The sequence below is a fragment of the Hippocampus bargibanti genome, linkage group LG15, assembly GCF_051943395.1.
Source record: "Hippocampus bargibanti isolate YZ-2025 linkage group LG15, ASM5194339v1, whole genome shotgun sequence".
Classification (NCBI taxonomy): domain Eukaryota; kingdom Metazoa; phylum Chordata; class Actinopteri; order Syngnathiformes; family Syngnathidae; genus Hippocampus; species Hippocampus bargibanti.
Window position 1 is genome coordinate 10,964,857 of NC_142748.1, and position 23,099 is coordinate 10,987,955.

General features: G+C 53.1%; 3 protein-coding genes across 6 annotated transcripts; 1 reads left to right on the top strand and 2 right to left on the bottom strand.

The window, feature by feature from the left end:
• Positions 1 to 107: 107 nt before the first annotated feature.
• On the top strand, positions 108 to 15,136 carry LOC148887854 (poly(ADP-ribose) glycohydrolase). 4 transcript variants are annotated; one of them, XR_016117472.1, is made up of 20 exons: positions 109 to 527; positions 691 to 1,298; positions 1,428 to 1,547; positions 2,002 to 2,088; positions 2,229 to 2,303; positions 3,349 to 3,441; positions 3,641 to 3,795; positions 4,789 to 4,868; positions 4,933 to 4,993; positions 5,076 to 5,151; positions 5,916 to 6,063; positions 7,123 to 7,201; positions 7,386 to 7,494; positions 7,914 to 8,019; positions 9,127 to 9,255; positions 9,340 to 9,440; positions 9,825 to 9,878; positions 9,943 to 9,989; positions 10,060 to 10,149; positions 14,997 to 15,136. XR_016117472.1 is itself a non-coding variant. In XM_089015261.1 (17 exons), exons 2-17 carry the CDS (start codon positions 747 to 749, stop codon positions 9,728 to 9,730), a joined length of 2,121 nt encoding a protein of 706 aa, XP_088871387.1. In that variant the 5' UTR covers positions 108 to 527; positions 691 to 746; the 3' UTR covers positions 9,731 to 9,817. The 4 variants fall into 4 exon arrangements, 2 of the variants coding, with proteins under 2 accessions (XP_088871387.1, XP_088871388.1); XR_016117471.1 differs by having other exon boundaries at positions 9,825 to 9,989; XM_089015261.1 differs by lacking the exons at positions 9,825 to 9,878; positions 9,943 to 9,989; positions 10,060 to 10,149; positions 14,997 to 15,136 and adding an exon at positions 9,581 to 9,817 and having other exon boundaries at positions 108 to 527.
• On the bottom strand, positions 14,993 to 19,362 carry LOC148887855 (choline O-acetyltransferase-like). The gene is made up of 14 exons (XM_089016214.1): positions 19,018 to 19,362; positions 18,494 to 18,578; positions 18,115 to 18,306; positions 17,617 to 17,735; positions 17,435 to 17,488; positions 16,981 to 17,146; positions 16,716 to 16,893; positions 16,478 to 16,644; positions 16,116 to 16,411; positions 15,912 to 16,034; positions 15,692 to 15,833; positions 15,540 to 15,602; positions 15,327 to 15,464; positions 14,993 to 15,241 (listed from the first exon to the last, which is right to left on the bottom strand). The coding sequence occupies exons 1-14, from the start codon at positions 19,335 to 19,337 to the stop codon at positions 14,993 to 14,995; spliced, it is 2,292 nt and encodes a 763-aa protein (XP_088872340.1). The 5' UTR covers positions 19,338 to 19,362.
• A 303-nt stretch (positions 19,363 to 19,665) lies between these two features.
• On the bottom strand, positions 19,666 to 21,984 carry slc18a3b (solute carrier family 18 member 3b). Its single transcript, XM_089015440.1, has one exon. It carries the CDS (start codon positions 21,669 to 21,671, stop codon positions 20,187 to 20,189), a length of 1,485 nt encoding a protein of 494 aa, XP_088871566.1. The 5' UTR covers positions 21,672 to 21,984; the 3' UTR covers positions 19,666 to 20,186.
• Positions 21,985 to 23,099: the final 1,115 nt, after the last annotated feature.

Here is a 23,099-nt window from a genome sequence, read left to right on the forward strand (position 1 = left end):
GCACTGGCAAAAAGACAACATTTATAAACACAAACAATGTTAGGGCATTCGGGCCGTAGCACGTCGAATGAAGTCGCGCGACATCTCGCGGGGGACGCGGGAATTGACAGAAGCGGAAATGACGTGTGACCGCTGCGACGTTTCGCAAAATGTTGAATTACGTAGCATGGCCCGGTTGTTTTGGCGTTATAACTTCATTTTTTTCTCGTCTGAGCTAAAAGCCTCCGGTCGAGTTTGTCTTTTCCAAACGGGGTGTTCACTATGTGACTTTAGTTGTCAAGCTAGCCGCGATAATAACTCGCGCGCTCTATTCGCCCGTCACCTCGAAACAAACTGCTAACTCGGTCTTCCTCGTTATTCAAGCCGAACAATGTCGTTGTAAAATTTCGTAGACAAAGTCAACTAAATGTCCGAGGAGCCGAGCAATGCGGCGAACCATTTCCGGACGAGTTCGGGTCACTAAAACGCTTTTCGTGAACGGTTCACTTGACCGGAAGCGAAGCACCTGACCGTCTTGAAGTGTCATTGTGAGTACACTTTAAAGTATGTCGTATTTCGTGAGCTGGCGACGTGTTTGCCGACTGTGCTCATTTGACAGAATGACGGACTTTAACCTTCAAGTCAACGAGTCCAGTTTCAAAGACTAAGCTCGTTTGCATGTCAACTAAAACGTCTATTTCTCTGACACAGACTCAACCGTACGCGTTCCTAACAACAACAATCATGGGACATTAGATTGAGAAAAGATGAATTCTCGGACAAAGACTGCCAAAGACGGTTTGCGAGGCGTCAGGAAGAAAGCTTCTCATGGCAGGATCGGCGGCTCCAGACGGCACCATCTGTCCCGAAGCACTCTGGATAGATGGTTATTGCAGCCCAGCCCAAATACGAAGCGTTCTGAAGCGACGGTTGAAGATGACTCTCCAAGCCCCCCGGGAGGCTTTCCCAATTTTATCTCGGACTCTGATGAAGACACACAAGACCTGGACGGCAGCGGCCTTGTCCATTCGGAAAGGCAACACATGCTCCACGCCGGAAGTTCTGAGGGGCAAGAAATGGCGTCGGGCTCCACCAGCTCAGCGTGCTTTCTCAAAGCCAAAATCACAGACTTCTTTCCAGGAGCTTCCTCGGCAGGCCCGAGGCGAGACCAGTACGACGAGTACGACGAAGACACGGATGAGGAACCCGAAGTCACGTGGCTCGGGACGCCGGTTGGGGAGCTCCGACGGATGCCTCAATGTGGCAGACCGCTTCCTCCGCTCGAGAACGTTCCCGGCGTCCACACTGTGATGATCAGGGTAGGAGGACCTACTTTTCATCACACCCTTGAAGCGTGACATTCTCCCGTCTCGCAGCATTTTCCATAAAAATGTGATGAGTTGTTGACATCTTTTCCCCTACATGTTTCTTTCCGCTCCTGCTGACAGACAGACCTGGTTGGTCAACCATCAACCGTCCCGTATCCCGCCACATTTGTTGACACCTGGGATGACGTTCATGTCAAAATGCCCTGTTCCAGCAAAAATCTATTTCCTGTACAAGATGAGGTAACGTCCCAACAATCCCCCCCGAACATCCATTACAGTGACGCTTCAGCTCACAAACTTTTCGCCCTACAAACATTAAATTCGCCAGCATATAGTCTTGGCTGACGAAAATTACGGTAGAGCAATGACCATCACAAAGGTCAATAAAACGACTTTATTATACGGTACAGTTTATTTCTTTAATTACAATACAGTAGCACATTTATTATACATAAAATAAGGTATATTTTGTGTCGTTCAAAGTCTTATTTAGTAGAAAATTATGTTTTATGGGGACCTGGGAACGGATTATTCTCATTTTCATGGTTTCTTATGGGAAGTAAATGTTTGGCAGATTAACTTTTCGCCTTACACACACTTTCTGGGGACCAATTAAGTTTGTGAGCTGAGGTATCACTGTACACATACAATGCCGCGGTAGCGGATGCCCGTAACCAAACTATAATGTCCACAGGAAACTGGACAACTCCAGAATAAGAGTCGCTGGGAGCTGATTAAGCAGACTTTGAGGAGAACAATTGGAAGCAGTCCTGAACTGAAGGCGGGTTGCTTTTGTTGCTGCTGTTATTACAAAATGATACCTGTGGGTGGCAGCACAACTCTGCCCAAAACGATGAAATAAATGTGCATTTGTTGGCTGCTTCTAATTGTATTTATTTGTCCTTTTTCTCCGTGTTACAGACCGCCATTTTGAAATACTGCGCTTCTACTGCCAAGAAATGGGACTTCACCGCATTACATTTGTACTGCACTCAGGTAAACAAGATAGTTGAGCATTAAGGGTTAACAGATGGGTGGTCCGTGCCCCCCCCCCCCTGTCAAATTTGCCCCCACGTTATCAAGAACAAGGCGGTGCAAATATCCCATCACTCGCTTCACTCACAGGGCGCCTGCTTTAATATCAAAAATACATCACATGCATTAAAAAAAAAACGTGCTGCTGTCAATCGCGGGAGGGGGAGGGAAAAAAAAGCGCTAATGGATTTTTGCACAAGAAGAATGTTGCCTTCATAGGCAAAGTGGGGGTGTGAAATAGTCATTTCATCTCTTGCCCAAAAGGTCACGTTTGCTAAGTTGTCACCAAGGAAAATGGCTGACATTAAGAAACGCTTTACTCCGCCCCCTTTTTGAGTGTTGAATCAATCACGCGTCACGTACATGTTGTAAATCACGTTAGATTGGGTTGCGGGGGGGGGGGGGGGTTGCCCGAATTTTTCAATCTACATCAATAGCATTGACTTTGCCTCCACAGTTTAATGGTGTTCACTGGAATTTGGAGGGCTTTTTTTTTTTTTTTTTTTTTTTTTTTTTGACGTGGACGGCGAAACGGCGCACGTTTGCGTGTCAGAGGCGAGTGGACGCGGATGGCGTTGAGTGACGGGCCCGCCGCCTGGCTTGCATATTCATCCCCTGCGCGCGCATAACAAAAGCTGTTGACGGACAGTTTTTCTGGGTCGTATTTACGAGCCGAGGCAGCCAAGCGGATTGTTTTACTGCCTCAACCTGCGGGGAATAGAGACAGAGGGCGCCCCCCCCCTCGACGAGCTTGTCACTTTGTTGTGATGTACGGGGGGGCCCGTGCCGTTCCTTCGGCCCATTCAGTGCGCGGTGAGGCGCCGCTTTCAAAGAACCTGGCCCTCGTACCGCCGTTTGGCGCCACTCATTCATCACGTCGAGCGGTTCATTACGCAAGAGAGCGCAAACAGCCATTTTAAACCCCCCCCCCCCCCCCCCACACACACACACACTCGCCTTGAGTGGTAAAATACATCTCGTGTGTTTCTTTTTTGTCTGCCGTCAGGTGCTGGAGCCCGCCGCCGCCGAGCATCTGTTTGGCTCCCTGCTACCAAAACTGGTGCAATTAGCGTTGAGGGCGTCGGAGCTGTGCACCAAGGTAACCGACCGCCCAAAATGGCTTCCTCCTCTTATTTTCGGGGCCACCTTGTTGACCTATTTGAGGAAAACAAACGGCGCTTGAATTGTTTGAAAAAGGCCTTCTGAGCGTGATTCAAGTGGCGCCAAACGAGCGCGCCGTCCTTCAAGGTCTCATTTGGCAGAAAATGGCCGCCGTTGACCTTGTCTTTGTTTTGCAGCCCATCCCGCTCCTCAAGAGGGGCTGCGGCCACTCCATCAGCATGTCGCAGGAGCAGGCGGCCTGCTTGCTGGCCAACGCCTTCTTTTGCGCCTTCCCGCGCCGCAACTCCCGGCGCAGCGAGTACGCCAACTACCCGGACATCAACTTCTTTCGGTAACCTTCGGCCATCTTGTTCCTTTTTTGATGTTCACTCAAGTGAAGCGACGCACCTTGACCTCCCATGCGGTGCAAGTTTTCCAAGCCCCCCCCCCACCACCACCACCACCACCACTTAAAAGCTAGCGCTCAACGGCACGTTGGCCACGTTCCCCTCCAGGCGGCACGACGCCCAGTTGTTGTTCCGGGCCTGCGGTGGGAAGGCAAAATGCAATTCCGATGAATTAGATTCCCCCCCCCCCCCCCCCCCCCCCCCCCCCCTTTCAGAGCAGCATGCTCTGAAAGCCCTTTTCAGGGCTTTCAGAGCATCGAGCTTTTGTCATTTCATCCCCACCCCCGTCAAAAAAGTTGTGCCATGGCGTCTATAAAGCGCAGAACTTTGTCACTGGCGGCGTTGCGTGCACCAGTTGTCAGGAAAGCGGGCTTGACCGCGCGCTTTCAAAGCCAGGCGGGATGACGTTTTAATGGCCGCCCCCTGCGGGGAAAAATTGCTTTTTGTGTGCGTGCGCCCGTGTGTATGCGCGCAAGAGTGCTACGAAAGTGGCGCTGAGCCCCCAAGCGATTCCATTGTGGCCGCCACGGAGGAAGGAGATCTCGCATCATTCGCGCTTGACTGATTCATGTCAAGCACTGAAGCACGACTGAACTCGCGTGGACGCGGCCGAACACTCGAGTTGCAACGTCACAAACATTGACAAAATATCACATGGTCATAATAACGGGATTTGCAAAGTTTGACGCTGTTCATTTGCATTAATACAGCGATAGCTTAGCTTTAGCTCACAAACATTACATTTGCAAACACGTAGTCTTGGTTGATGAAATTTACGTTTTATGGCGAATTGGGAACGGATTATTCTCATATGAATGGTTTCTTATGGGAAATAAATGTTTGGAAGACAAACTTTTTTGCCTTTCACACTTTTTGGGAGTTGTTAAGCTGAGGTATCAGCGTACCTTCAAATCAAAGGTCTTTGTTTTGCCCCCCAGGCTGTTCGAAGGCTCCTCGTCCAGGAAGATCGAGAAGCTTAAAACTCTTCTGTGCTACTTCCAAAGTGTCACCGAGCATCGTAAGTTTTCTTTCTTCTTTTGCGCCAAAAGCAAACACATTGACTCTGTTTGGATCCCTTTCAGGGCCCGGCGGTCTGCTCACGTTTACGCGGAAAATCCTGGAGCATTTTCCCGATTGGGAAAGGTGGGCTTTCATTGATTTGGGATCATTGATTTCCTTGTTTTTTTTTTTTTTTTCTTGACACTTTTTTTCCTGTCCCTTTTAGCTCGGAGACCCTGCTCACCAAGCTGCACATTACGTCCCAAGGGACCATCGAGGACCAAGGTTATGGGATGCTGCAGGTAAGATGGAGGCCTTCGCTTGACAACAAGTAAGCTAAGTAACTCTGATAGAAAGCTAGCTCGCTAATATATAGCTAACAGATAGCTAGCTAGGCCTTGACTCAACTCGGAAGTAATTCAGATCAAAAGCTAGCTAAGTAACTCTGATAGAAAGCTAGCTCGCTAATATATAGCTAACAGGTAGCTAGCTAGGCCTTGACTCAACCTGGAAGTAATTCAGATAGAAAGCTATCTAGCTAATAGATAGCTAAGTAACTCAGATAGAAAGCTAGCTAGCTAATAAATAGCCAGCTAGGCCTTCACTCACCCTGGAAGTAATTCAGATAGAAAACTAGCTAGCTAATAGATAGCTAAGTAACTCAGCTAGAAAGCAAGCTAGCTAGTAGATAGCTAACAGATAGCTAGCTAGGCCTTCACTCAAGCCAGAAAATGTTTACGGCAGCCAAATGGGCGCGTGGGGGTGTGGTGAGGTCAGGGTTTTGGAGCGTCCAGCTCTCTTGTCAGGTTGTCCCGCTCCGCCTTTTGTTTGCCTCGGGTCGCCGCCGGCTGACAGCTGACGAGCGCTGGCGACCGGTCCCCCGCGGGGACGCCGTCGCCTGGATTGATGGCCGCCGGGGAAGGGGGAGGGGGGAGGGGTCGCCTTCCTGTGAGCCTGACAGGCTGTCAAAATGGACTTTTTTGGTGGCGTTGCTGCTCCTCCTTAAAATGTGACAAAAGATCCACGTCAACGGCTCCACGAAAATGTGTCCTTTTTTGAATTTCAGGTGGATTTTGCCAATCAATTTGTGGGGGGCGGAGTCACGGCTTCGGGCCTGGTTCAAGAGGAGATCCGTTTCCTCATCAACCCCGAGCTCATCGTGTCCCGCCTCTTTACCGAAGCGCTGGATCACCACGAGTGTCTGACGGTCACCGGTGAGTCCTCCACTAGAACCTTGATTTCCACCCCCAAAAACTACAGAAGATTATTTTTCTTTGGGGGCGGGGCCCGTGTTGACCCCATCCACCTGTTTTCGCCTCCTCTTGATTGTGGGCTGATTGGCGGGGCGGGGACGGAGCCCGCCTGATTGCGGCGCCGCATCTTTCCCGCCCAAACGTCCTTGGGGGTTGAGTGGCGGCCCCCCACGGACGAACGACCCCTTGGCGAGATTTTTGTTGCCTCTTTTCAGTGTGTTGTCAAGGAAAGCTTTCTGGCTTTTTTTCTGGGCGTGTGGGGGGCGGCAATTAATCCGAGATTCAACTTGCCATCCACCTCCTTGAATCTTTCAACGCCACTTGGCGTGTCATTTTGCAGCGCACGCTAGCGTAGCGGGCTAGATGTGTCCCTCGGGCTTTGCGCGGGAGAGATTGCCCCCGCACCCCCTTCCCTCCTCCCACCCGGCGGATGAAGCCCCCGCCGCTAATCACTGGCGTTATCGTCTCGGCGAGCGCTCTCGACGGCCGGCGTCCTAATGAGCGCTAATGACAAGTTAGCCCTTCGCTTCGCATCACGCTTCCGTTTGTTGACTCAAGTCGCCTTTGTTTTAACTCATTCGTTGCCATTCCAGAATTGATTCAGGAATGGAAAAGCATGACGCTGAGCACCGTTCCCACATTTTGGTTTTTCTTGCATGGGGTGCCGATAAAGCGCTGGTCAGACCTCTAGCGGTGTTTTTCCCCTTCCACGCGGGGGCGGCATTTCCCCCTTTTCCATGTTAGCGCTTTGTTACAGCTTCGGCTGTTGTTAAAAATCAATGTATTGTATTTTGGACAGCCGCCCCCATTTCGAGCTCAGATAACTCCAGACCCACATCCCTTAGGAATTAACTCTTTTTTTTCTGATGAAAGAAGAAAATCTCAGTTTTTTTACGCTGAATTGAATGTTTATGTCGTCCTAAAACGGAATATTCTGTGGCTGCTGTAATTTGAGTGACAATGACAAAAACCCTGGCACTAGAATGGACACATTTTTGCCCGTCTGCCTTTGCTTTGCAGGTACACAGCAGTTCAGTAAATACACGGGTTACGCTCAGACGTACAAATTCGGTGGCGGCCATCAAGACACCACACCCAGGTATTTTTTAGTTTTTGCTTAGGAGGCCATTTTCCCACAATTCCAAAATGACAATATACACAGACGTAAATAAAGAGCCGTGAAGCAAAGATGGTCGTCTCCATCTTGCATACATTCATGACTTGAATTTCATTTCTTCTTTGCCCGCATTTTCTTTGCCTCCCTCAACCGTATTTTCTTCCAGAGACGAGTGGCAAAGGAGGTGCACGGAGATCGTGGCTATCGACGCTCTGCCGTTCAGGAACTACCTGGAACAGTTTCATCCGGAGGCAATTGAGCGGGAGCTCAATAAGGTAAGGTGCTTTTTCTTTGCTACTTTGGGGATCCAAGCCACCCTTTCCATTTCAAACTGCTGCTGCTCTTCTACTAACTAGCTAGCGAGCTAGTAGCTATCTATCAATTAGCTAACTAGCTATCTAGGTAGCTTCTTCTTCTTTTCCTTTCGGCTTTTCCCTCCATCTATCCCGGTTTGGCGCATCCTATCTATTAACTACCTATTAGCTAGCTAGCTTTCTATCTATTTGAGTTACTTCTGGGTTGAGTGAACGCACCCGCGGAAAAACTGATCCTGTGACTGTAAAGTGACCTTGAGAGTTTTGAAAGGTGCTTGGAAATGAAATGTATTATTAAGATGGCAAAATGTCTGATTTTATTCATGTCTTTGAATACACCCCGCGCCCCTTTTTTTTGTTTTTGTGCGTGTCCATTGCAGGCCTACTGCGGCTTTGAGCGTCCGGGCGAACCCAGCGAGCACCTTTCGGCGGTGGCCACGGGCAACTGGGGCTGCGGCGTCTTTGGCGGCGACGCTCGACTCAAAGGCAAGCGCCGACTTGGACGCGGGCGTCCGTAAATGTCAAAACGGGGACGCGCTCGTTTGTCTTCGGGGAAGAACGTTGATTTACTTGTGACTTCTTTTGTCGCCTCGCCGCGATTGATCAAGTGGCGGAGCTAATACGCTTCATTAAGAGTGAAATTGATCGCCGGCGCCAGTCCATCAATCTCTCCAGGCGGAGAGCGGAGGCTCCGCGCTCTTTGTTAATGACGCGCCGCCGCAGCCGCGGTACGCTTTGTCCTACACCTGCTGCAGAAATCTTGCCAATTGCCGTGGCGCCTTCCTGTCCGTCCTACTAATTGGATGATAATTGGGGGGGGGGGGGGGGAACACTTCACATGGAGTTTTTTTATTTTTTATTTAATGGGGGGCGGGGGGGGGCCTCCAACCGACATTGTCAGCGAGTGGCGCTATTCCTTTAACAAGGTCTCATTTGCGTCTGCAATTTGACGGCTTGGCTGATGAGAAGAATAAATAAGGAGGAGTTAGCATCGTCGCTAACGACTTGGCTGTCACCCCCCTCTTAATCTCCCTTTTGCCTTTTAACTCATTCGCTGCCATTCCTGAATTTATTTGGGTCTTGAAAAGTTTGACGTGGGAGTGCCATTCCCTTTTTTTCTTGCTTGGGTGGTGATAAAGCACTGGTCAGACCTCTGGCAATTTTTTTTCCCTTCCACGAGGGGGCAGAATTTGCCTTTTTGTCCATGTTGGCACTTTGTTCCAGCTTCGGCTGTTGTTAAAGCGCTATAAAAATCAATGTATTGCATTGTATTTTTTACAGCCGTCCCCATTTCAAGCTCAGATAACTCCCGAACCATATAACTTAGGAATTAACTTTTTTTTTTTTTGATGAAAGAAGAGAGTCTACAGTTTCTAACACTGCATTGAATGGTTATATTGTCCTAAAAGTCAATCTTCTGTGGATCCTGCAATTTGAGTGACAATGACAAAAACCCTGGCACTGGACTGGACTGCACTGGACACATTTTGCGTCATCATCTCAAGGAGTCAAAGTCAATTAGTTGCTACATAGTGTTCATTTTTGCCACTCAACTGAAGTTTTGAGCCAACCTTGTTTTTGTCCCCGCTGCAGCGCTGCTGCAGATGCTGGCAGCTGCCGAGGCGGGACGCGACCTGGCTTACTTCACCTTCGGCGACAAGTGCCTCATGACAGATGTCCACCGCATGCACTCCTTCCTCACGCGGAGGCGCCTTTCCGTCGGTCAGGGCCAAGCGCAACTTTTCACTTGTTTGGACTCATTTCACTCGCACGTCCTTTTCACTTGTTTGTTTGTTTCCATGGCAGGCGAGGTGTACCATTTGATGATGCAGTACCACAGCGACATTTGCGAGGGCCCCGGCCATCGCCGCCCCGACGTCAGCCTCTACGCGTTCATCTACCGACGGGTGGGCTCCTCCTCGCCCGCCCAGTGACGCCCGCCGGTGCCCCCCCATCTTCCAAACTAATCCCACTTGGCCCAATGAGTGATTTTTTCAAAATGTCTGCCACCATTTCGATTTTTCTCATTGCACCTGCACCATCGAAGCCTGTTGGAGGCCAACCTGAACAATCATTGGGAAGCCATCGCTGGCGGAAAAAGAACAAAAAAAAGCGGAGAAAAGTATTTGTGCACTTTGAAGATTGTCGGCAAATCCGGGAGCCATCTTCCATTTCCGCCGCTGACGCGTTTCATTAATAAATGACAGGTCGCCTCCGTGAGCTTCTTCCTCGACATTTATCCTTTTAATAAGGTCACACCCCCCCCCTTTTTCTCTCTTTTTTTTTTAAAGCGGTACATGACACCTCGTTAAGAGAAGAGCGGACGGCGCTGGAGACGCTCAAAGGTAAGCGCCGAGCGGCCACACTTCCACGCCTCCCATCGAGCCGCTTTTCCCGTTTTTGTGCCAGCGGAACAGGAAGTGGCGTTGGCGACGGCTGATGGAGATTCACGCCCGGTCAGCGCGGACGTCAAATGTCGTAAGTTGACGCGTTGGCGCTTGCGGTTGACTGTTGTTCTTTTGGCAGGCGAGGGAGGAGGAAACCCAAGCGAAACCCCCCACCCCAAACCCCCGGGGGGGCGCTGATGAATCACAGATGCAAGTGTCGTGCGTTCAGGTTAGTTTTCAGCCGGCGTGGGCTCTCGTCGGGAGGGGGCCGGGTGGGTGGCATCTGTTTCTTTGTAGCCCGTTGAGTTCAAAAGTCGCCGGCGGTGGCATTGATCTGCCCGCGCCGAGCCTTTGACCTTTGTCGCTCTGGCGCGCACCATTTTGGACCAACTTTGAGCCGGCGTTTCCTCGTCACATTTGCCGTTTTCCATCTTTATTGGGTTATGCGCGCGCGCGCCGCCACGCCGCGTTGCTTATAGCGAGCGAGCTAGCATCCCATCCGTGACGCGTTGATCAATCAATTCTTTTTGAGGTCACCTCCGATACGCCAACTTTATGAATATGAAGGCCTTCCTCGAATGAATTACACTCCTTTCAACCCCCCCGACTCCCATTTAAGAAGAAGAAAAAAAATGCTTAGCGTCAAGTCCGCCTGTAGCCAAGAAGCTCCTGGCCGCAGATGAAAGGCGTCCGGGGATGAATATTGATAAGCTCTCGTTTACGTGTTTTGGCCTGGAAGATGAAAATAGCGTTTACAAATTATTTAGCGAGTTCCTTGACATCGAAAAAAAGAACATCTGCGGGCTTTTAGCCAATCAGAATGGCTTGATTGGAACTTGTTAGCATTATGGTCCGCTATCGCGGGCGCAGGCGCGATTCCTTTTCTTTCTTTCTTTCTTTCTCTCGGTTGAACTTTTTGCGTTGTCACGGCGGCGTGACAACGCAAAAATGTTGCGAGCGTGTCCGACCGAACCCCAAACGCTCGTCCACTTCTTTGGCGCTCGCCGAGCGTTTGATGCTAATTGCGTCTCCAACCCCCCGCGGCCTTTTTGCCGAGTGAGGCATGAATGCCCTGCAGTCCAAATCACGCTTCGGTATTAAACGGGGGGTACTTGCTATAAATCCTCCGCACTGGCCATTCATTATTTATCAGTGACGGCCATTTTTTTTTGTTGGTTGCGTCGACGGCAATTGATCCGAAGGGGCAAAATCCATTTTGATGCGCTCGCCGTGGCTTTTACCCAAAGCAAATGTCGTCTCCCTCTGTAGGGTCAAGGATTGAGTGAAGGAAGTTGTTTTTCTTCCCGCCATTAGTCATCGTGGCGTCGGAAATGGACGCTGACTCGCCCGGCCGGAGCCAAAGATGGAGCCCCAACGGTTCTCCATGATTACGTTTAGTCCTTTTTAAGCGATTATTAGCATCCGTCTTGATTTCCTCGTAGCCCACATTAGCATTCGGCTAACGTGACCTGTTTTTGAACGGAAGGCCCCTCCTTGGGCGTCTTAATTGCACACGTGTTGCTCGCCGTCGATAACACCATCTGCTCGCTGTCCGCGCCGCCATTGCGAAAAACAGGGGAAAAAATGGATGCCGCTCCTTGGCACCGGCTTCAAAGTTTTCTGGTAACGCAGCTTTTAAATATTTGAGGAATCGGCGATGGCGGCGTGACGTTTGACACGCGGCGTCGGAGCAGATGTCGAGGGGGGGGGGGGCGCTTCCGGGCAGATGTTTGCCGCTTATTTTACAGCCTTTGGGCGCAACATCGCAAGGTGATTAGCGCCGACACATGGCCAGGTTCTCCAACTGAGGGTAAAAAAAAAAAAAATAAAACCTCGTCAACTCTGATTTCATTGGAAAAATAAAGATCGACCCCCCCCCCCCTCCCCCTCCTGCTTTGCTCAGGCCCAGCGGAGAGCTGTCCAAACGTCAGGGTGGAGCTCCAGGCTCAACTTTGCACCGAGCTTGTTATGGAGCTGTCACTGTCTGAGGGTGACGGACCCCCAACCGCAGCCCCCCCCCCCAAAAAAAAAAAAACACGTTTCCCAACACGTAAATAGGAAGCTCTTGCCCCTCGCAGCAAAAAGCGTTTGATTATCGTACCTGCTGGAAAGCAAAGACGCCATTTTTGACGGGGTCGGGGGGCACTTATAATCATTCATTTCATTTCTAAAACTCTCAAGGTCACTTTACAGTCACAGGATCCGTTTTTTCTGTGGGTGAGCAGTGGCAGCCACACACACGCCGGCGTTCACTCAAATTGATAAAAAGCTGACTGATAGATAGCTAATAAATAGCTAGCTAGCCAGACAACCAGATAACTAACGGATAGCTAATAGCTAGCTATGCAGGCATATTATAATAATAATAGATTTTATTTTAAGCGCCTTTCAAAGCTCTCAAGGACACTTTACAGTCACAGACAAGCATAGCTACTCTAATTAATAAAATACAATCACAAATGGAATACAATTATAAATAGAAAGGAGAGATAAATGCCATTTTAAATCGGTGGCTTTGAACGTGGGAAGAGAATCCATGTTATGAATGTTGGGAGGAAGTGAGCAGCTGAAAGCTCTGTCCCCCATTGTGCTGAGACGGGAAGGGGGGGCACACCCAGGTGGATATATTAGTTGCAGGGGAGAAGCATCCGGTCTATCCGGCGGCCGACAAAATGCCGTTTGTCGTCTTGTCCTTGTTTGTGTAAATGGCAAAGCAAGCGCATCGCAGCTGTCTGCGCTAAAATACCATCTCATTGGACGGCGGCCTTATTTACGCCAGGGACACGCGTTTCCTTGAAAAGCGCCGTCTTTTCTGGTTGACAAATGAAGAGAGAGAGGTGGTGGTGGTGGGGGGGCTAAAGAGGCCTGGCCCATCATTTGGTTGGGGAAGCGGCTTGGACACGGCAGCTGTTCAATTACCCGGGCGGCCGTAAAAAGCCCAAGCGGCATCTCGCCATAACGCCAAGATTTAGCATCCGCCGCTGCTTTCCGTCACCGCCCAAAGTACTTTGGGCATGGCTGGCTTGCTATGTGCCACCCCCCCTCCCCCCACTGGAAGTAAATAAACATAAAGCGGCAGTCGGCACCTGGGCCGAGCCCGCCACGGATGCCATTTTGGCTTCCTGCTTCATTACCTTCCTAATTTGTCTCATCACATCTTTCCCGTTGGAGCGCCACGTCGCCCCCCCCCCCCCCCCCCAAAAATTTCCCCCCTTTTCGCCGTCATGACGCCAAAATACGCAACTTGGACTCTGTGAGTTGAGCATGGCGCTCCCGACAAACTTTTTTTTTTCATCACAACTGTCACATCGCATTCGGGTGACAAACACTGACTATGATTATTTTTTTCTTCATGCGCCTTAACGCTGATCCGATGAGAACGTTGGCGCTCGACCCCTTTTGCGGATCATCGACTCTCGCGTTGACATTGTCACATCGGACCTCCGATGAGCGTCCCCCCCCGCCCCCCCCCTCGTCCTGTTGGAATTTTCCCTTCCCATCCTCACTTTTGAGTCACTAACTTGTTTCTAATAATAATAATAATCCATTTCATTTCTAAGCGCCTTTCAAAACTCTCAAGGTCACTTTACAGTCACAGGATAAAGTTTTTCTGTGGATGGGCAGCGGCAGCCACTCGCACCCGTAGTAACTCAAATAGATAGAAAGATAGCTATATAACTAATAGATAGACAGCTAAATAGCTAGCTAGCTTGGTAGCTAATAGATAGCTTTGTACATCTGAGGTGACGGACCAATAAATTACATTTCCAAAAATGAGCATGCGACGTGCCGCCGGGGCCATAAATCATCAAAATTCGGGCCCTGCTATCTGGATCCTCGGCCATCTTAAAATTGGTTATTGATCCCACGATTCCAGAATGAATCATTGGCCACATTTACAGTAGCGCTTGCTCCTCTTACATCGATGATGGGTTGTTGTTTGGAGGCGCAAAAAGTATCAGCACGCATTCGGGGAGGTTGTGCGTCCACGTTGAGATGAAATGGAGTCGCGTTGTCATCCGGAGCCTCATTAGAACAAATGGGAACAGCTGCCGAGAGTTTCAAGTGGCCTTCATCTTCCCTGGCGGATGTTCTCAAGCAGGTTTTTCTCTGTCAAAATGGAAGGACGGACGGAGACCATGCGAACCGGGCGACCATTCCCTCCATCCTTGAATGGGGCTTTGCTTCTTGCCCAATTACGTTTGGAAATGCAGATTCTTCCCCCAGCGAATCCCCCCCACCACCGCCGCCCCTCCGCTGGATAAATGCCAGCGCGGCCATTATCGGAATTCCTTTGTGAGTGAAACCAGTGCGTCGTCTAATAATAATATTCGCTGGATGCGGACTTAATTGAATGATTGTGACAATGGCTTAGAATTCCCTCCTAAATGTCAAAATTGGAGAACCAAGACGAGGAGGCTTGGCAAAATGTCAAGTTTGATCTGGTTGATGCTTTTGTGGCTTGTTAGGAGCCATCTTTGGACAATTTCACTTGACCTGCTTCTGACGGACAGCCGCCACTCATTTTGCCCCGCCCCTTTTTCCTTTTCCGCAACCTCATTGAGCGTTTTTTTTTTTGCTCCCTGGACGCAAACAGGTCCCCTCAGTGTTTTCAGTCAATAGCGGTCAAGGCCTTTGACGTCCAGGGTCTCCGGGCGGCCATCCGCCATTGATCGATTGTTAGCGTCGACTTTTCGGGGACTTCCGTCGATAAACTCAAAAGGCACGCCAACGTTTTTCCACCTCAGGCGCCTTCGCTAACGTGACACGCGTACCGGACGACACCGGCGGCGTTCAATCGACTGTTTGTTGGTGATGAAAAAGGAAGTCAACCTCAAACTTCAGCCGGTTGGCCCTGTTCTGCTTGGTCATGATGGCAGTTGTTCAATCAATCGCATCGGAAAGACTTTTTGGCCAGTCACAACAAGAAAACGCAGCTCATTGTATATTTCAGATGCACTGTATTGTATTGTATTGTATTCCTCGTAGCACTAAAATAGTCACATTTTCTGACGTAACGTTAAGACAACAAAGATCCACCACGACAAGTCTGCTAAATTGTCTTTTTTGTTTTAGGTGTTTTTGAACAGGCTCGGAAGGCCGCCGTCGGCCATCTTGGCGGCGGAAGCGCGGCACAGGTCACCGATTTCCAGCAGGGCCTCGTCCAGCGCTTGGACGAAAACCGCCGAGCCGCAACGCGTGCCCTCCCGGAACGTGGACACGCAGAAGACCATGTGATCCGCCTGCGGGTTGTAGCAGGCGCCGTAGCCGTCGGGGACCACCGGACCGTAGCAGCAGAACATTTCCGTCGCCGTCGGGACCTAAAGGCGGAAGGCGGACGGACGGACGGAGCGACGGGTGAGCGAAGTGCTTTGGTATCGTCGGGGCTGGTTTCTCGGACTCGACCTGACTGGTGGACAGGACGAATCGGTTGCCGTCCAGGTACGTTTGGTCGCAAAAGATCTCCGGACGCTCCATCTTGAGTTCCTCGGCGCTCTTCAGAAGTCCCAGGAGGTGGTTGTCGATCGCCATTCCCGAAATGGCCTGAAGCAAACATTGGGATTTCTTTTTCCTGGCGTCGGAATTCCGAACGGAGCGACCGCTCTCGGTCTCACTTACCGCGATCGTGTAATCGGTCTGGGCCGCGATGGCCTTCCTCAGTCGCTTCATTTTTTCACTTTCCTGCGACGAGATGGCAAAATGGAGACCAGTCCCTTCCGGTCGCTTAATTGGCTGTGAAAAGAGGCAAGGGGGGGGGGGGGAATGCTCACGGCGCAAGTGGTCCTCTGCTCCGTCATGGACTTGACGAATGCCAAAGCTTCCGAGGTGGCGGAGCGAATGTTGTCCACCCGGCCGTGGCGGAAACGCCTGATGGAGGCGCTCTCGTAGGTGGAAACCAGCTTCCCGTTGCACCTGATCGCAAGACGCCGTCGTCATGGCGACGGAAAATTCCCCGAGGTGGGATTTGGGGTGGGGGGGGGGGGTCCTTACTTGAAAAATGCCAGCTGCAGGGCCACTTGCACAAATGCGTCGGGGCTCATTTGTTGCTTCTTGATCCAATCTTTTCCATACGCTCGGAAGGTGAAAACGGCCACGTCCAGATTCTTCACTAGCCTGCGGGCAGAAGACGGACGGATGGACGGACAAACGGACAAACGGAGTGCCCAATCCGAGCAGCACCGAGACGTTAGCTACCTCTCCATTCGCTCTGCGGCCGCTGCGACCAGTCCTCGGATTTGGGCGTCACATTCCCATACGAGTCTTCTAGGGTCGGCGAGCTTCGGGCCGCCGACCGTCCCGGCGCCGCTCGCGGCTCTGCCGACGAGAGAGTAGCAATGTCCGTTTGTCCTTCCGGCGTCGACGGCGTGGCGGCGTTTCTTCCCCCTTACGTGCGTTTGGCCAAGTGCTCGCAGCATCGCACCAGGACGACACCCTCCAAGGCGGAATGCTCGCACACGGCGCCGCAAACGCCGTCCATTCCCCACCACCAGCTGCAAAGCGGGCGGCGGCCTTGAGCCTAGCCGCCAAACGGCGGACGGCGACGCGGCGGCACCGACCTGCATGGACTTGTCGTACCAGCGGTTGGCGCCGTTCTTTTCCGCACCGCCGCCGTGCAGCATCCGCAGGGCCCGTTCGGCGGCGCCGTCCGAGGCGTCGGCCTCGTCCAGGCACAGGACGCACAGGCAGCTTTGGATCAGGGCCAGCGACTCGGCGTTGATTCGCTCTGGAGGAGAGACGGCGCGTCTCAACGTGGGCGGCGACGAACGAGCGAGCGAGCGAGCGAGCGACGGGCACCTTTTGCCAGAAGGTCCCGCGCTCGCGCCCATTCGCTTCGTCCGTCGGATGTCAGCGACCCCAAAGGGGGAAAGCCCTGGTGGGGGTCGCCCGCCATGGACACAATTTTCTCCAGTTGGGACAAGATGTCCGCCTCGCTCAGCGGCTTCCCGTCGCCCACCACGTCCAGCGCGAAAAACTGCCCAACGAAACACGAACAGCCCAAATCAAATTGGACGGCATGAAAACGGAAACGCCAACGTCTTCAAACGTCCTTTTCCCCGACCTGGTTCTTGCACGCCACGATGATGTGCTCGGACGCCGCGCCGACCTCCAGCGTGTCCGTTTTCGGGCCCGGGTGGCGGTACGAGGTGAAGAGGCGCCGGTACTGCTCCATGCACAGGGGGGTCCCGGCCAGCCGGCCTCGGGCCAACTCCGCCGGCATCGCCCCCCTGACGCGGGGAGAAAGAGACGCCGTCTTTCCCCTCTGGTGTCCAAGTGGAGGCCCGGGGGCCAAATACGGCCCGCCACGTCATTTTATTCGGCCCGTCGTAGCGAATCAAGCCAAATACAATAAAGCTTGCCAAAGTCCCAACCAAAATTTCAAAGTGTCACCTGTAAAGTCTTTATTCTTGACTTCCTCTTTGAAAAGTAGTTCTTTGTTCATTTATTGTGCGCTCTCGGTATCATATTTGAAGGGAATGAAACATTCTAATGGGCAAAAATGGACGAGGACTCACGTATGGATGAGGGCCTTGTAGTCCAACACGCCCCCAAGCAGGCGCGCCGCGTACCTGAAATGAAAGCGCCGGTGATCACCTTGCCGCAAATGAGCCCCCAGCCCTCAATGAAACCGGCGTCTCCGGCAGTGATCCGGACGCTTTGTTTTCTTTGGATGTTGCGGCAAGCGTCCGTCGCCTACCTCAAAGCGTCCCCGTGATCCCGAAACGTCTGCTTGGGAAACACCATGGCCGGACTGGAGTTGACCGGCAGGGGCGACCTGTTGCTCAGGTACATGTCCTCCAGCCAGTAGTCGTACACCTGCGGGATGGCGGGACGGGACTTGAGGGATTACGTTCCGAGTGGAAGAGTCCAAAACTCACGAGGAGAAGAGCGCGGGACGCTAAGGCCGGCGTAGGCGCCGCCATGATGGATGTGGCGACTCTCTTCAGAGATATGGAGGCGGCAGCGACAAATCAATCCTACTGACTTGTCTCATGATGCGGAGCACTCATTTTGGGTCGCCGGGCGGGGGAGGGGGTGCGTTCAACTTATTGATAGTGTCAAAAATGGCTATCATGACAGTCAATCTCGATCATTGATTTTTTGATTTTTCTGATCTCTTTCTTGTATTTTCAGGGTCAAGAGGTCGTCAAGCGTGCGGCCATCGCAAAGGTTTGCGAGCAGGCGGTCAGCGTACCCAATTTTCCATCCGGCGGCTCCTCTCCAGGAGCTTCTCCTGCAGAACGTGGCCGACGCCGCCGGGCGCTCCGAACTTCTCCGCCGCGGCCCGCGTCTGCCGGAACTGCTCGGCCTTCACCAGGTGGCGGACGCACTTGAGGTAAGTGTCCAACGTTTGCTTCAGCGGCGGCACGGGCACCTTGGGGAGGGCCTGAGGAAAAAGGGGGCAAAGGGTCTGTCGGATGTTTGCGTGCGGTTGCCGTGGGCGACCAGCCGGTCAAGTTAACAAAGTTCGCCACCGTCTTGTTTGACACGGGCACAATTGATTTTCAATTGTCCGTTGCAGGTTTAGCGAACGACCGCTAACCGTTTTGGGCCAACGTCAACGGTGAGCGTACCTGCCTGGCCGCCGCCGCGCCGTCGTCGCTCTCCAAACGAGACATCTCGAAGCCTCTGGAGCAGTTGGGGTCAACGTGGAGGCCGCTTGCGGCGTCGAAAGGCAAAAAAGGAAGATGGTGAGAACCTTTGCTTCCATCTTGATTCGGGTAGCGACTGCGCGCGCTCGTCATCATCATCATCATCATCATCATCATCATCATCATCATCATCATCATCATCTCTGATTTGACTTTTCCAGGCTTTTTTGTTGTTGTTGTTGTTGATTTTCTCTGATGCGCCATGTCAACTTCCTCGTCGTTTATCAGGCCAAATAAATGCGCTTGAAAAGGAAATGATTGGCATCCGCCATCCATTTTGTTTCCTTGAGAGTGTGGGAGGGAAATCTACGGGTGTTGGTGCGTCACAAGAGCCAATGCAAATTCCGTCGTTAGCCAAAGAATTGTCATTGGGGGGGAACAACATCAAAATAGTACTAAGGCCGGCGGGGTTAAGGCGGCCATTATTTCTCGAGAAGACGGCCTACCTGTTGAGGGAAGCCAGATCAGCCATCCGTGGCGCCGTCCGTCCGTCCGTCTGTCCGTATCCCAAATCCAGACCAGTCGCTCGCTTGGGGGAACGGGAGCAGGGTTCCTCTGGGTTCCTCGGCTTCTCCCTCCGCATCCGCGTTGGCACGGCGACGACTTTGTGAGGCTCCACGTGGGCAAAGATGCCCGAGGAAGGTGTGCAGAAGGACTCCGCCTCTCTCGCTTCTCTCCGCCCTCCGTCAAACTCCTCCCCTTCAAATCCTTTTGCCAGGCGGATCATCATCATCATCATCCCTCTCCCAACATCCGACTGGTACATTCTCGTATAAATGTGAGGTTCAGGTGCCACGCAAGAAAGAAAAAAATCATAATTATGATTAAAAAACTCAAAAATAGGATTTAAAAAAAAAAATAATAATTATATATTTTTATATCTAGCAACTAAATAGTCCCTGAGTACAAATGCAAACGCTGCGCACGCCTCCGCCTCATTTAAAATGGACGAGCGCCCATGAAGAAGGAATATCTATCGGTGTCATCGACGTCACGGGTGAAGAAAAGTACAAGAAAAAAGGGTTGCGTCAATCAAAGATGATGAATGGATATGATGATAATAATAAAAAAAACGCTACAGCCGATCTCACAGATCCAAACAGATTTATTCAAGCCACAACAAACAAACAAACAAACACGCACGTGGACTTTTCATGTTTCTTTTCTCTGCACAGAGACACACACACACACACACACTTGAGCTTTTTTGTGTGTGTGTTTGTATCCTTTTGTTTTGCACGTGACGCGTCGTCTTACTTTATTTTGTACAAATGTTGTGCCGATACATGACATTTCCCAACAAGACAAAAAATGAGATGTGGCCGAGCAACAAAGTCCTCAAATTTGGAGGAAAAACACAAACATATTTTTTGTTGTTGTGCTCGTATGTGTTATGATACAATATTTGGTGCAGTAATCTCCCCCCCCCCCCCCCCCCCCCCCACACACACACACACACAAGAATCAAAGTGACAAGGATGATGAACATACAATTGCGATTGGGTGATCGGGTGTTTTTTTTTTTTTTCTTTGTGGTGGTGGTGGTGGTGGTTGGGGGCACCGGACAGGTGGCACGGAGGGGGGGTCGGGCGGGCGGGCGGGCGGGCGAATCCCATCAAGCGAAGTCGGCCCCCGACGTCTCGCCGGACCGCGAGCGCGGCGCCCGGAAGGCGTCCGAGTCTCCGTCCGAGCCTCCGCCCGGCGGTCCGCCCTCCCCTTTCCGCTTCCGGCGCCTCTCCTCCAGGCGGACGGCGTCGCGGAGCCCCCGCGGGGGCTCGTCCAGCAGGGCGTCCGTCTCGGACGGGGACGGCCTCGGCCGGCAGACGCCGCGCAGCAGCAGCAGCGCGGGCGCGTACAGCGCGTTGAGGAGCCCCACGGCCAAGTTGAGCCGCGCGAAGCCCAGGGCGCGCACCAAACGGCCGGCCGCCAGCGGGCCCAGCGCGTAGGCCAGCGAGTAGGCGATGTCGGCCAGCGCGTACACGCCGCCGTACACGCTGGCGTGGCGCGCGTCCACCAGGAAGGCCAGCGCGGGCAGCAGCGCCGTGTCCACCAGCGCCACGCCGAAGCAGATGCCGCACAGCGGCGCCGCCAGCTGCGCCAAAGTGCGGCAGGCGGGCACCGCGCACGAGCTGGCGCCGACGATCGCCATGCCCAGGGCGCCGTAGAGCCAGCGCAGGTCGGGGCGCCGCGCCGCCGCGCGCACGGTGACGTAGACGCCCAGCACGTGCGGGAAGAAGGCCGGCAGCCAGGCCAGGCCCGTCTGCCAGCGCGCCGAGCGCATGGTGCTCTCCGTCCAGCGCGCCACGGTGGGCTCCAGGAAGGCCAGCGGCACGTTGCACACCGTCAGCGCGCCCGCCGCCACCGCGATGTAGGGGTCGGCCACCAGGCGGTGGACGGGCGCGCCGGGCGGCCCGCCCGGGCGCCCCGCGGGGGCGGCCGACAGGGGCCGCAGGGCGCCCAGCGCCAGCGCGCCGTCCGCCAGGCACAGCAGCGCCAGCGCCAGGAAGGGAACCCGCTTGCCGGCGAACTCGTAGAGGAGGCCTCCGAAGGGCGGCGCCACCAGGCTGCCGAAGGAGATGAAGGCCAGCGCGACGCCCAGCGCCCGGCCGCGCTCCGCCTCCTCCGCGTACGCGTCGGCGATCATGGCCAGGCCGGACGTGTCGGCGAAGGCCGAGCCGAGGCCCTGCAGGCTGCGCGCGGCGAACAGGGTGGCGTAGTTCTCGCCGAAGGCGAAGATGCACGTGGACAGGAACATGACGCCCAGGCCGATCAGCAGCGGGACGTCGTAGCCCACGCGGTCGATGAACGTGCCGCTCAGCGGGTTGACCAGCAGCTGCACGATGGCCTTGGAGGCGAACAGCACGCCGATCTGGACGTCCGGGTCGCCGCCGCCGCCGCCGCCCGCCGTGGCGTTGCGCGCGATCTCCAGGTCGGCCAGGTAGTCCGGGACGACGGGCACGATCACCATGTACAGCATGTTGTCCAGCAGCAGCGCCACGCACACGATCACCATGATGACGCGCCGCCGCCTCCGCGGCTCCCGCGCGGCGGCGCCCGGCCCGGACGAGCCGCCGCCGTCGCCGTCGCCGTCGGGGGTCATCCTCGGCCTGACGCTTCCTTCCGCTCTCGGGCTCAAAATGCGCGCGACGAGGAAATTTACGCGCGGCTTTCGCCTCGCTCCATGCGTCTCGGCGCCCGTTTTTCTTCCGCCTTCACGCGGCCTTCACGCGGCTGCGGCTGCGGCTCGCTGGCGCCGCCGACGACGCGTCGAGTCTTCCGTCGTCACCTGCGGCGCTTGAGCGCTCGGCTCTGACGGCGTCGCTGCAGCCTCCACGGCCATTGGTGCGCGCGAACCCTCCGACCGGCCCCGCCCGCGCTCCTCCTCTTCCTCGCACCAAAGTGACGAGACCTGCGCCCGGCGGACCCGGTTGCCGCTTTACCCCCCCCCCCCCCCCCCCCCCCCCCCTTGCAAAATCCCGATACTTCAGCCAATGGGAGGCACGTCACGTCGCCCTGAGAAAGGGATTAAAATCGGTACTCGGTAAAGATTCCGTGGTTTTTTTTTTTTTTTTTTTGGTGGTGGGGGGGGGGGGGGGGGTTCAGTCTGCACTGAAATCTGAGCGTTTTATGATGAACACGACCCCCCCCCCCCCCCACAAGTTTTGATTCAACTCCTCAAGTGAAACCAAAAAGGAGACTTTGAATTACAGTACAGTGAACCCTCGTTTATCGCGGGAGATACGTTCCAAAAATAGCCCGCGAGAGGTGAAATCCGCCAAGTAGTCAGCTTTAGTTTATTATTATTACTTATTGTTTTTACTGTTATTTTGCAATGCAATACTGTGCTGCAGAAACAAAAAATAAAACCTCTTCAGGCTCGAAATGTGTTTAAGAAATAGAAATATTAACGGTTTCTTACAAATAACTATAATAGTTAAAAGAGCAGTGTTGTAAAACCATATTTTTCTATACGGTATTGGAAAATAATGCACAGTGCAGTTTTTTTGGCGAATCATCACGACTTGTTCACGATGGGGGCAAAAAGCTGCAAAGTATGACGAGGACAATGTCAAATTTCTAAGAAGGACTTTGATTAGCAACCGGTTGACTCGATTTCGCCTCCAACCCAAAAGCGAAAAAAAACGGACCCCCCTTTTCGAGTTCCGTCACGCTGGCACCACCTTGCGGTAAAAGACGGTCCTACTCCAAACGTCCCACGGCGGTGTCAAGCGTGCGGTACTCTTCCGTAGCGGTAGAGGGCAGCGGCGGATAGCGAAGGGCCTTTTTTTTCCTTGGAGATCGGCTCCGTTTGATTGGCTTTTATCGGGGAAACAACCGCTTCGTCGTGCCACCGAGGAAAGAGTTGAGAAGGAAGGAATTGTGAGTACTCTTGATCGTGTCAATCTTTCTCCCCAGCAACCCCTTTGCAAATGCTTGGAAAAAAAAGTCTTTTGCAGGAGCAGTCATCTATCCGCTCAAGCTCCCGTCACTTGACCTTTGACCCCTTTTGCCCTCCCAGGGTCAAACG